We start from the raw sequence: 14,106 nt of genomic DNA on the forward strand, positions 1-14,106 counted from the left end.
TAGTTACAATATTACATTTTATCACGCTAGATGCAGATATAGTATTTTTGCAGCTAGTAATTAAATAATAATAACCTTTAATGGTTAAATTGCATTTTGATGTAATGACTAGTTACACAAGAATACATATAAGCTCTGTGAATTGTTATGATTTTCCGGGAATCCCGATGGGTAACGAATCATTGTTAAGTAATCTGAATTATAGTTTGAACGTTTTTAACTTGAAGTTAAAATTAAAAAGTCGCCCTACAAAGTATTAGCCCACCTATCATCAATCAGTGTTAAAACTGACACTTATTAAGCAAAAACAATTACAACGTTTAGGCCAATTTATTTGTATGCTAATAAAAATGTAAACAAAAATAAACGACAGCAGAACTTTGAGTTTTGTAGACAAACTGAGCTTTAACTGAAACTTATAAATTGAATTAAAACTTCCGAATCGATACTCAAATCTATTTTGGGTACTTATTTTCAACTCATTCATATATGGTCCAAAATAGTAGTGTCTTTATAATTAGGTATTTATATTTTAGTTTTGCTACAGATTTTAATAAACATCAAAAACTTACTACTACTACTAAACCTTAACACTTAAAATGGATCAGAACTACTTATTTATCATAAACATTATTGTAAATTATTAACCATTCTGGAGGAACCCTTGAATAGGTAAAAGGTTCCTACAAATAGTTCCTGGCCTCTGTCCTCTGCTATCCGTATCCAGATAAGTCCAGCTGTCAGTTCATTGTCATAGTAGGTCAAAGGTCTATAAATTTTTTTCGGTGCTCATATTAACCATTGCAAGAAACTCTTATCCACCTGCTTATATTCCAGAAAATACAATGCAATTGAATGCAAGAAATGCACTTTAAGAAAAATAATCTACTTAATTTTAAATCAAATCGATGCACCATTTCATTGTGAGCGAATGACAGCTCGAGCGAAGATTTTCCTATTACGCTCGCCTAATGCGAATAAAATGATAGTTGTAATAATTGAAATTACTAATCCTTATACCCGTCAGAAGACGCTTTTTATTATCATAATATATAAATTATATTATTACGATCACGACATTATACTGTTTACTTTAAGAATAATAAGTGAGCTATGCATATAAATTAAGTAATAAAATTGGATTATATTATGTCCCGACAAAATTAATGTCTGAGTAACATTTGCTTCGTTTTAATGCTGCTTTTTATGTGTTTATAACCAAAATTTTGAGCATTTTGTGATTTATATTTTGTTTTTATGGAAACACTAAAATAATTGTTATCATTGTCTAGGGATTCGAAAAGGTTATAAAGTTCAACTATTATACTTGCTATTCATATTGTTAAAAAAAATTACAATATTTATAAGTACTTTTTACCAGCAGAAGGAGAAATGTGTAAGCATTATTGTGTTTCGGTATGAATGGCGCCGTAGCTAGTGAAATTACTGGGCAAATGAGACTTCACATCTTATGTCTCAAGGTGACGAGCGCAGGTGCAGTGCCACTAAGATTTTTTGGATTTTTCAAGAATCCTGAGCGGCACTGCATTGTAATGGGCAGAGCATTTCAATGACCATCAGCTGAATATTTGCTCATCTCGTCTCTTATTGTCATAAAAAAAGTAGTGGCCATATTAATCAAATGCTTTAAAGAGACGATTTTTTCCACATTTTGCATATACCTTATTCATCAATCATTTCTTTATTTATATCGGTATTGCTCGGAATTACACTAAAAACAAATAGATAAACTTCATACTAATGGCTAAACTAGCATTGTTACTTACTGGCTGGTCACATAGTTAATAATGCTGAATATAGTTAAGTTGATTTTATTCGTATAATTTTGGCGTAGTTTAGTGCTGTAAAGGTCTAAAAGATATCTTCATTTGAAAACAATAGATAAAAATAAAAGTTGTGATAAATCTACAAGGAAAGTAATTATAAAAAATTTGCGAGAAAATTTGGTCGCATAAAAGGATAGTAGACCATAGACAGTTTTCCAAGCTGTGAATCATTTCTGCTACACTACTTCAAAATATGTTCCTCGAATTTTTTTTATTGCAAAGGAGTAAATAAGCCTACGGGTCACCTTGTGTAATCACCGTCCGCGTCGCCCACATCCTCTCGCAACACCAGAGGTATCACAGGAGCGCTGCCGGCTTTTTTTGAAGGTACCAATGTCGTATCGTCCCGGAAGCAACGTACAAGGAAGCTCATTCCATAGGTTTTTTGTGCGTGCTAGAAAGTTCCTTGAAACCGTATTTTAGAAGAACCGTGATCCTGCACATAAAAAGTCATCTCATTGAGATGGTCGAAACATCGCTCGTTTAGAAAAACAAAATCTTTTTGAAGGGTTATATGAACAGAGAATCGAATATTTTATTGAAGACAACCCTTCAGCCATAGGCTCACACTAGTTGAATATTAGCAAGAATCTAAGTTAAAACTGTAACGGAACAATATGCAAAATAGACGAGCCTTAATTTCTCTCCAAAATTATATAATTGAACTTACCATCAGGAGGCACAATATCTTCGCAGAGACGGCAAGCTGTGGTAACCTAAAAGCAAAAAAATATATGCATTAAAACAATAAAAATAAACATTTTACTATACTAAGGCCATCGAAACGGGATAAAGAATGTAAACAAAGTTTCAGGGGTTCAAAACATTTTAATTTGAATAAATTATACACGAATTATGCATTCCCTGTTGTACTCGCTGTCATCTGTATTAGACAAAGACGATTCGTCGGATGAGTCCGAATCAGCCGTATTTATGACAATATCAGTATAATGTTACTCATTAAAAGGCTTTCTACGTCCGATACGAATCCGATCCGTACCCATGAAAACACAGTCCGAAGTCGTCGTGGTACTACGTCTATGGTAGTTTACGTACAAGATCTGGCTTCGGTCATCCGATTTATTCCCGCCAACAGTTAGAAATAGTTCTACGACTACACCGGACCGTATTTTTTATTTACGTTACTGACGGATAGGTGGCGCTGGTGGCAAATATTTTTATCTTGTGAACTATAATATAATTCGAATTGTCGAAGTTTTTAGGTGAAGCGAAGCACATCGGGTTCCAGGTAATAAATATAAATAACAAAAATTACTTACACAATACCCATGATACAATGATTTATAATACATATTTGTAAAGCATATTTCCATAATTTTTCTAGCAGGCTAGCAGCCAATATATAACCTTTATATCCGTCTGCGTCAAAAGTGAGGTACATACGAGAATTTCAATAATTATTTTCAAAGAAAAACACGGCAAGCAGAACACACTTGACCTTTTCGAATTCACCCCCGTTTACAACCATTAAAAAGCAATTTAATTACATGGCGTGCACGTGGTTCAATGTGGCTTTGTGGCGCCAAAACTGATTTGAGGAAAAGGGTGGGTTTTTGCGGTATTTAATTAGATTTTCTTTCAATAGACATAATTTTCTTTAACATTACATAGGGTACAGCTAATTTTATTAAAAAATCTATCAGATTATTTTATTTACACGTTATAAATGTTACAGTGTAACTCAAGCACTTCACAGTTATTTGTTTTTTTTTATGAGAGAAACAAGCCTTTCGCCTGTAAATAATACGCCCTGCCAATTAAAATGCTGTGCCGCTCAGGAGCGTACTTAGACTTCCCTCAAACTTTACTGACGTAAAACCTAGCTGAGTGTGATAGAAGGCAATTTTCGCATTTTACTCTCTTAGCTCTAGGTCAGCATAATTTCAGTTGGCAAATGACTATAAAAACGAAATCAAAGTATATGCTAAGCTAACACTTCACCAGGGAGGTTCCTTTGTACAGGATGCCGGCTAGATGATAGGTTACAAAACGGCGCTTTTTTCTGCCGTGAAGCAGTAATATGTAAGCATTATTGTAATGATAAAGCAAATGAGACTTAACATTTTATGTCTCACGGTGACGAGCGCAATTGTAGTGCCACTCAGAATTTTTGGATCTTTCAAGAATCCTTAGTGATACTACATTGTAATGGGACAGAGCGTATCAATTACCATCAGCTGAACGTCCTGCTCGTCTCGTCCCTAATTGTCATAGAAAAAAGAATGCGCCGATGTGGTAGCAATGATGCAAGAAGGTTCTATATTATGTTGTCAAAACATTATAATATAATATTGTGGTTTAGTTATTTATCAAGTGAACGTATCTTATATTTATATTGCAACGTCGTAAATGATAGGTTACTGTACTACAACTATTAGCGACGGCTGATTAAATGATCTCTGAACCAGGTTTTTGTCTAAATCTTTCAGTTATTTAGCCAGATTATATCAGATGTAACTGTGTGATTTATTATGATTGAATTCAACAATGTTGTGGTTTTAAATTTTTATTTATTTTAACATCAAATATGAAAAGTAACAAAATCAGTTAAAATGTTAAGTATATGTAACGTCTTTAATTTTTTTACGGAAAAGACCAGTAACTTTTAATCGACCCATAAAATACCAATTAATGTTTCAATCAATACTTTGTAAAGATCAACCCCAGAGCCATTGTTTGATAAACGAGTAATAAAACTCAAACAACTTGGTATTTGGTTTAAAATACAATGAGACTCAATAGAATTTTGTAAAATATATGCAAAAATGTTTGAATGCCCATGTATAATATAATACGTAATATAAATAAATTTATGGTAAAACACATTTGATTTATTAAGTTATTTCATAATCTTACGCAATATTGTTAATCACTATAAATGGAATCTTTTCTTATATTATAAAGAAGAGTTTCATAATTTAAACTGAATTAATGACATAATTTATATAAAATTTCATTTAAAAAATTAACTTAATTTAAATTGAATAATTTTTTTTTTATGAAATAGGAGGACAAACGAGCGTACGGGTCACCTGGTGTTAAGTGATCACCGCCGCCCACATTCTCTTGCAACAGCAGAGGAATCACAAGAGCGTTGCCGGCCTTGAAGGAAGGTGTACGCGCTTTTTTTGAAGGTACCCATGTCGTATCGTCCCGGAAACACCGCACAAGAAAGCTCATTCCACAGCTTTGTAGTACGAGGGAGAAAGCTTCTTGAAAACCGCACTGTGGAGGACCGCCACACATCCAGATGGTGGGGATGATATCCTAACTTGTGGCGTGTCGTGCGATGGTGAAATTCGGCGGAATAATTACTTTTACATGTCATTGCCAGATTTATGAGTGTCTCAATCTAATAACAAATGAAACCACTCCCATGTGCAATAGGTAAATAAATTATTCCGTATACTATGTAATGCTCCGATAGTCTATACATTATACAAGGTCTGTCTCTACGCAACGCCAAGTGATCCAGCCGTTCACAGAGCACTGGGTCCCCAACAATTCGAGCTGCTCTGCGTTTAACGCGGTCAAATGGATCGAGCTGATACTGGGGTGCGCCAGACCAGAGATGACAGCAATACTCCATGTGTGGCTGATCCTGCGCTTGGTCGAGCGCTAGAATGTGGGCCGGCTTGAAGTATCGCCGTGCTCTATTAATGACGCCCAGTTAAGCCCCTGAAAGCCCCATCTCGCGGTGTAAATATTAATCCGATCGGTTCAGTAGTTTCGCAGTAAGTATAACCGAAGGAAAACACGGCTCTCCATTTAAAAGTATAGATTCCTTATGTTTAAGAAATATTACTTAAATTTACAACAAGCGAATAAACTGCATCACTTCCATCCAATCATCAATGTAATCTTAATCTTAATCTTTGAAATTATTTGAATTCAAAAGAACATTATTTCTTATATATATAACGCGTCGTCAAATAGACTAATATAAAAGTAAAATATACTTTATTAGCTAATTGAAGAAGTTTAAAAAACTGACAAGCAAGAATTTTTTTTTTAAATCACTACCTCAGCTTGAAGATAATTAATCAATATGTTCAAAAACTTCAATATTTTTTTTTATATATTTGTTCTTTATTTTGTCACCTAAGAACATATCCCATATAAAATACCATTCCGTTAAAGGCATAAAAAGCATTCATTTTCTTCAAATTGATTACTTTAGAATTCTTTTTGATGTCAGTTTTAATACTGCTTCGGAAACAAATGGCGCTCTGCGGCGCTAGAGAATGTCCTAGCATTTTTTTTTGCGCTCTTTCTAATAAAATAATAAAAAGTACAATATTGTACTGTCATTGCTATTGCTATAAAATAATCATAATCTAGTCCCAGGCTATCACTTATATTTTCAGCTGTGGAGTAGTAGAATTTGTGACAGAGCCATTTTTTAATAAAACATTAAAATTTTATATATATAATGCCTGAACAGTGGCTGGGATTTTATTATAAAAGTGTAAACATTTACCCTTAAAGCTATTACGTATCTTATGAAGCCTACTAGAATTAGTTACAAACAATCCCTTATTTCTAGTGTTATAATAATTAAAATCACTATTTAGATATTCACAATCTCTGTATTAGCGACATATTTACGGAACATATATCGCAAATAAAAAGCTTTTACTGTATTTTGGAAAATGTCACGTATTCAAGAAGCACAAACATTCAATATAACTTATCTGAGCTATAATTTTGTAGACGAGTTCATAAATGGCATCAAATTGAATTAAATTGACACCCAGAAGGTCGTGGCACTTAATACTAATTGAAAATCAAGCCACATTATTAATTATCTTTCAATAACCGACAATAATACATAATTATAAGTATCGTAGTAGACATCGTAGAGACAGGTAATAAGGAACAAAACCTTACTATATACTACAAATAAACTACCCACGTTGATCTTTTGACCCGCGCTTCATCCGCATAAACAAATAACTATATACAGTGACGTCACAAACTTTATACGTCTAGATAGTCTGTGACGGCTGTGAAAACGTCGAAAAAAATTAAGGTTGACAGTCAACCTCTATTTTGAGCAATACCAACACAAACTGACATACAAATCGCGAGTGTAAGACGTAGCTTGTCACGCACTTGGACATTGAAGCTTGAAAATTTTGCACATTTTTCTATAATTTGCGTGTTAGGATAGCTCCTTACTGCTAGACGACTGACATAAAATCAGGCCAGTTTTATTACTTTAGTGTGCGTGACGAGCTACCTCTTACATTCATAATTTGTATTTCACTTTGTGTTTGTGTGCGTTCATTGCTCAAAATAGAGGTTTGCTTTTTTAAACTATCAACCGCAATTGTTTTCGACGTTTTCACATCTGACACAGTCTATCTAGGCGTATAAATGATCTAAGCATAGAAATTAATAATGATATTTAAAGAAGGCTATTGCTGAAGCTTTTTGCAGACTTATTGAGGTACATTTTAATTAAGAAAACCCTTTATTTACATGATAAGTTATAAACATTATCTGTAAAAAAAGACATTTTTTTTTCGAAATACTGACAAGTTCGTCCTATCCTAGGTTAGGAAGGTTTAGATTTTAAGAGATCTTGTATAAACAGTAGGTTTTCTTGTAGTAGCGAACTAGGACTTCACTAGAGACATAAATGTACGAATAAGAAGAAGAGATTAGTAGTTAAGTTAATATTTCAAAATTTTGTTGGATTTTTTTAGCTACTAGAATAATATTTTGTGCTAACTCTCGGATGGAAAAGTAAGTCCTTTAATTGGTGGCTGGATGATCTTGTTACCGGGAGGTCTGCTTGATGTGTTTTTATTATTATTATTTCCTTTAAAGTTAAAGTTATAATATATTTTATTTTTTGAAATGCTCACATAATGCTACTATTTATTTACGGTATGTGCGGATTGATGCATCCAATATACTCAATAACTCTTGTGTTTATAAGTATTAATTTATTTTTTTTATTTTTTTGACTTACTCGTGTAAGCATTTCAGTTTTTGACATTTGAGTTTTTCGTTGCGTCACTTTGCATATATTGTAATTGAAATGATTTGTAAAACAATTAAAATGTAAATCTTGACTTAAAGAGTGCCAATGAGTTTCTTGCTACTTCTTCTCATTAGCTCAACCCTTTACGAAGTAGCGGTAAATTTAATAAGATTTTTTTTTGACATTCGTAAGTGTCATTTCCGTGACCTACATGAATAAAGTGTTTTTGACTTTTTTTAGGCAGCTTCAAAAAGCACAGTATTTATTAATCTTAAATATGTCAGTACAAAAAGGCATAAAAGACATTTATTTTCTCAAAATTGATTCCTTTAGACTTCTTTTTGATGTAATTTCTAATATACTAGATACTACTACTTTAGCACTTCAGTAATTGCTAAAGCTCTCAACTAGCATCACCAAATTGCAAGTAATCACCGCAACCAACACAACCTACATAAGAGGAAACCTACATCAAGGAAAACCTACATTAGATGAAACCTACAACAGAGAAATTCAATTCTATTCGATTACATCTAATCCCAGAGTCAAGGCACGTGTTGATAAATTTACGCCTCAATTAATTCAGGAAGGTGTATTGAAATGAACTTAATCGGGTAATAAAAGATATCCTATCATACTGCGTGATATTACTATGTCGAAACGTTCAAATATTATGTAATATATTAATATTGATATATCTTGTGAATCTACTTGATTGTAGGTATATTATCAATGGCCTCGTTACGCGATGGCCTATCTTTGTTTATTTGATATATTATTTAATAAACATTTTATTCGTGTAGGAATATAATGTACCTAATAAAAATATTTTTGAGATACTATATGTGTAGACCTTCGATCATTTATATCCCTAGATAGACTGTGATAGCTGTGAAAACCTCTAAAAAAATTGATCAGGTTGACAGCTATCCTCTATTTTAAACAATGCACGCACACTAACACAACGTGACATATAAATGTCGAAAAGACGTAGCTTGTCACGCACACTAAAGTAATAAGCCTGGCACGTTTTCATCGGTTTTCCAGCAGCAAAAGGCTCTACCTAGACGTATAAATTATTTGAGGTGTAGACTATATATATTACTCTCTACGTTAGCAAAATTGATGTAGATACACCGATTATATTACTTCGCCGTTAGTACCTTTTCGAATAACTATTCTGAGGACAAATTCTCCAGTTCTTTTTATGAAAATAAGGAACGAGACGAGCTGATGGTAATTGATACTTCCTGCCCATTACAATGCAGTGCCGCACAAGATTATTGAAAAAACCAAAAAAAATTGGGTGGCTCTACAACTGCGATCGTCACCTTGAGACATAAGATGTCAAGCCTCATTTTCCCAGTATTTTCACTAGCAACGGCGCCCTTCAGGCCGAACACAGTAATGGTTACACATTACTGCTTCACGGCAGAAATAGGCGCCGTTGTAGTACCCATAAACTAGCCAGCATCCGTTTCAATGGAGCCTCCCACTAGTTTATAGAATGAGCAAACTCTTAAACAATTGTAGTTCGTCTGTTCACATTAATCATAAGTCCTTGTCCAGATTCAGGAAGAAGGCTTAGAGATTGCTTAAAATAAATATCATAAGGTAAATTCAAGTTTCTTTGGCAAACATTAAGCAAAATCTGTATATTAAGTATCATTACTAACTTTAATATTGTTGTTTATTCGATGACTTATTATCTAAGTTGTGTTTAAGTTTGTATTAGTAACTTAAAATATATTACAATGGTATTCATTATTTGTGTTTAGGTTACGAGTTGTACAACAATTCAATAATGTATAAGTACCGTAACTTTTAGGTAGAGACTGTTAGTACCCTAGTATCAATTCATGTGGTGTTTACTTTTAATTAGTTTTACAAATAGTAATAGTTATACACTTTCGTTGCTCTTTTAATTTTATGATATGTTTAATTACTTGTACCATTTATTTTATTTTATTAATTTGCATGTCTTGTTAAACATGGCAAAACATGTGAAACTGTAATATAACGCAAATAAAGAATTTGATTGAATGATTGATTTATTCGTGTAATTGTAATAACTGTCGGACTTAATACCGAATAAATAAATAAAAATTGATTCTCAGCAAGCTGTATGAGTGTGTGTGTGTCTCAAAAACCACAACAGTTAGACAGCTATGTTTTAATAGGTTGTTTTTAAGTATTGCCAGTATATATATCAACAAATAATAAACACCAAACTTTAAAAAAATTGTACATTTTGTTACAGCACCCTCTCTTGTTGGTTTTATAAAACTAATAAATGAGTGATAACGACTCGAAATTGGCAGATGCTTTTTTAATTTTATATCAATGCTAAAGGATATCCAATTTAAATTGTTGTTTTTTTTTTAAAAACCGCTTATAGTCACATAAAATTTTTGAGCTCTTAAAATAATATGTACTATTAAAACACAAATCGTACAAAAATCGTGACCTTTTTGCTCTTAATTGTGATTTTCATTATTATAACACTAGAAATAAGGGATTGCTTGTAACGAATTCTAGTAGGCTTTATAAGATACATAATAGCTTTAAGGGTAAATGTATACACTTTTATAAAAAAGTACCAGCCACTGTTCAGGCATTATCTACAAATAAATTTTAATGTTTTATTAAAAAATGGCTCTGTCATAAATCCTTCTACTCCACAGCTGAATATCTAAGTGATCGGACGGCCAGGGACTAGATTATGATTATTTTATAGCAATATATTTTATAGCAATCAATAGCAATGACCGTACAATATTGTATTTTTCATTAAAACGAGCGCAAAAAAAATGCTGGGAGAGTTTCTTGCGCCGCTTCTTCTCTCTCAGAGCGCCATTAGTTTCCGAAGTGGTAGTAGTACGTAGTATATTAGAAATGACATCAAAAAAGAATTCTAAAGGAATCAATTTTGTGAAAATAAATGACTTTTATACCTTTTTTGCCTTTTAAGTAAAGTATTAATAAAATCACGTGAAGAAACAGATGCTTATAATTAACTAAGTTTGTGTAAGTGACGAACACGCAATAAGTTTTCAGTTAAAATTAATGGTTGTGATATTTTAGCGCAAAGTATCCTTTCAAAATCTAACAACATAATATTTATTTATGTTTTTTGTATAATTTCAGATTGTATAATGTTATATTATAATTTCGATTTACTTATGTTTCAAATACCTAATATTAATAACATTTATTGTGCTAATAACACCTCAACGTTAAGTATGGCTAGACGAGAAACGTTTTGATATCAAAGTCTCATAATTGTCGATATTGCAAATTGATAAATGAATTTATGTTTGATATGAAACATACGATTTTGCGTTTACGTAACTCCTATTAAAACAGCTTACAAACAATTCAATTTGTAATCAACACACGATAGCAGAATATTTGAAACAAATCACTTACATAGCCGAATTTTGCCGTCATGTTTTGTCCAGTTGTACGTTATGTGGAACATACATCTAACTGAATTTTCCAGCACTTTTTCTCTTATTTGAACTAAACAATCCACTCTTATGTAATAATTAAACACACGTCGCATTCAATGCCACAAAAAAAAACACTTAATACAGCATATTTACACGTTTTCATAAGAGTTGTCGATAACAATAGGCTTTGTAGTTGAAAAATAACTGAGCTAGCTCTAAGACTTTCTGAAAACACCAAATTACGCGACACTGATTTTTTTCTAACATTCACGTCATTTATAAATCATCATTATGTAACACGCGGTTGCTAACATTCTACTGAATTCGTGTTAACTAGCAATGTATTCGTTTCCAACACGCGTATTTTTACGTTTTATTAACTAGATCCACATGCACTCTACTCAACGGACGCCCGGCGACTACGAGATAAAAACCTCGTTTGATTGTTGATTATAAACTCATAAGCTAAAACTTTTTTGTTAGTGTGCGTACCTGTAAGGCAAAGGCTCCGTCGGTGACCTTATGAATTTTTCACTCTACAGTTTCAAGATCGTACTTTGAATAAAACAGGTGAATTGCAACACGAAGAGCTTAATATATTTTCTTGATTTAGGTTAATCATAGACAGCGCTTACTTTGTCCCAGATGATAATTAATACAGAACTTATTCATAAACTCATAATCCACACTTTACATACGGATATTTCATTGCACCCTTAAAATTATTTTTTATGGACCGTGTTCAAGATATGTCAATTAAAATGTGATAATATGAAGCTAGACATAGAAGCTTGTATTTCAAAGAGGAATAAATAAAGAGAAATCAGTCCACGAAACATTTATGCACCTGAGTGCTTGAGTGGCCGCCGTAATCTATGCGTGGCTTTATCGAAATGGGCCAATGCGCGTACTTACGTTATACCTTTTTATTTCGCTCGAGAAATCCTTCAACTTGCCGATAAAAGTGTATAACTTTACATAAATTACTTTTTTCGATGTACCTTATGCGAATGGATTATGTTGAGCAGGATCTGATAATATTTCCCTAATAAAATTTAAAAATATGTAGAATTTTAGTACTTTTGGTAGAATTTTGTAGGTTTCTAAGAAACTATTCATCATCAGAAGTCAGATTATTAATGTATAGATTCTCGTTAATACAAAATATATTAATAATATTATTCCGTTAGTTACTAAACGTTAATATCCGTTAGTGTTTACAATATAGACCAAGTGATTCATGGGGCATTTTATATTGACCGGAGAGTTTGAAAAATACGCAATTTATGAAAGTCACATCGTAAAAACTCTTAAAAAAATGAATGGAACTTTATAAGTAACTAAACTTATAATGCCTACTACTCGGCTATGTCGAGTTAATAAGACTTTTGTGGGGATATGTATATGCTTTTACAATTAAATACCAGAAAATGTTCAAAACAAAAGTATTACGTTATTCAATAGAATTATTAAAAATCGTTTGGGTTCTCCTACCGGATCTCCTTATTTCTGATACGATCTCATAGGGAAATTCCCAGCATAGCCCTCTCGATTCCCTTCGGAGTGACCATAAGCTTTTTCATCAGGCCCATAGTTAGCGACTACGTCTGGAACGTAACAGCTCAGTGTCATTTAATACACAAAAAATAAAGTGCTCAACGCCCATAAAATTTTTCAGTTCTTTTAGCGCTAATTAATAATCTATTTTAAATATAAATAAATAATAACTCGCCTCAAGGCTTAAAGAACTTTAAACATAGAAAGTAATTAAGTTAGAAAGTAAGTATGGAATGTTATTTCTCGTATCTTTATTCAATTATCATGTTCCAACTTTACGACACATCGTATCAATAATGGTATTCACAGTGCTCACTAACACCAGCTGTTTCATTATTTGTTTAGCTAAAAGTAATTTAATAAAATATACTTCCTAGACAATATACATTCAAGCTTCTTTTCAATATTTAAATTATTCATTTAAATTATTTTATTTGAATAAAATGTGTCCAGAAATACTTTTACACAACTGTACTATCCCTAATAACATTATAAATGTGAATGTAAGTTTGTTTGTAACGCTTTTACGGCGGAGGTACTGAACCGATTTTAATGAAATTTGATAAAGCGATAGACTAGAGCTTGGGTAATAGCACAAGCTACATTTTATCCCGGAAAAATCGAAGGTTCCCGCGGGATTTGTGAAAAACTGACTTCGATGGTCTATAACGATATCTATAGTAGGTTTAAATTGCCAAAGCAATCTTACTCGAAATAAGATTTATATAAAAAGTTGGGAACTGGAGCGAAAACGGGAACCGGAACTGGAATAGGACATGAGATAATCTTCAATTTCAAACTTGCTTATTATTTTTAAAAACCCTTTATCTACGCGGATGAAGTAGCGGGCATCAGGTATTTATGACAAGAGATGACATAAAAAAATATGTGACAGTGACGGTGACTATGACAGGTGAGAATGGACCGGATCTGACGCGAAAAACGGTGGTGATGCAGATGATATTATAAGAGTCGTTGGTGAGGAGGAACAAATCGATGAGAATGTAGTAGGCATTATACCCCGCATGGGATACTTCTCTATTATTTAAATTTCTTATAAAAAATTGTATCGCGAAAAAATTGTTAAAATAATATAGAGGAGGAATAAATTAAGTTATAATTTGAAAATTGTGTAACGATTTAAGTAATTTTCATTTAATTAGTTTTTTAGTAAGTATTTGAAGGAATATTTGAACCGAATGTGGAAATATAGGCATCAAGATTCACATAGATTAGT

At 32.5% G+C, this 14,106-nt stretch overlaps 1 protein-coding gene across 3 annotated transcripts in view; it reads right to left on the reverse strand.

Moving 5' to 3' along the window:
* Positions 1–14,106, reverse strand: part of LOC126975265 (uncharacterized) — a 129,914-nt gene that overhangs the window by 38,539 nt on the left and 77,269 nt on the right. For 2 of the 3 annotated variants that reach the window (XM_050823074.1, XM_050823073.1), the window contains exon 3: positions 2,518–2,563. In XM_050823074.1, coding sequence (XP_050679031.1) covers positions 2,518–2,563 — 46 coding nt within the window. Of the gene's footprint in view, positions 1–2,517; positions 2,564–11,289; positions 11,725–14,106 lie in introns of those variants that run through there. The other variant, XM_050823075.1, reaches the window with a different exon arrangement.

Source organism: Leptidea sinapis, chromosome 35 (genome assembly GCF_905404315.1).
Source record: "Leptidea sinapis chromosome 35, ilLepSina1.1, whole genome shotgun sequence".
In the NCBI taxonomy this organism is placed as follows: Eukaryota; Metazoa; Arthropoda; class Insecta; order Lepidoptera; family Pieridae; genus Leptidea; species Leptidea sinapis.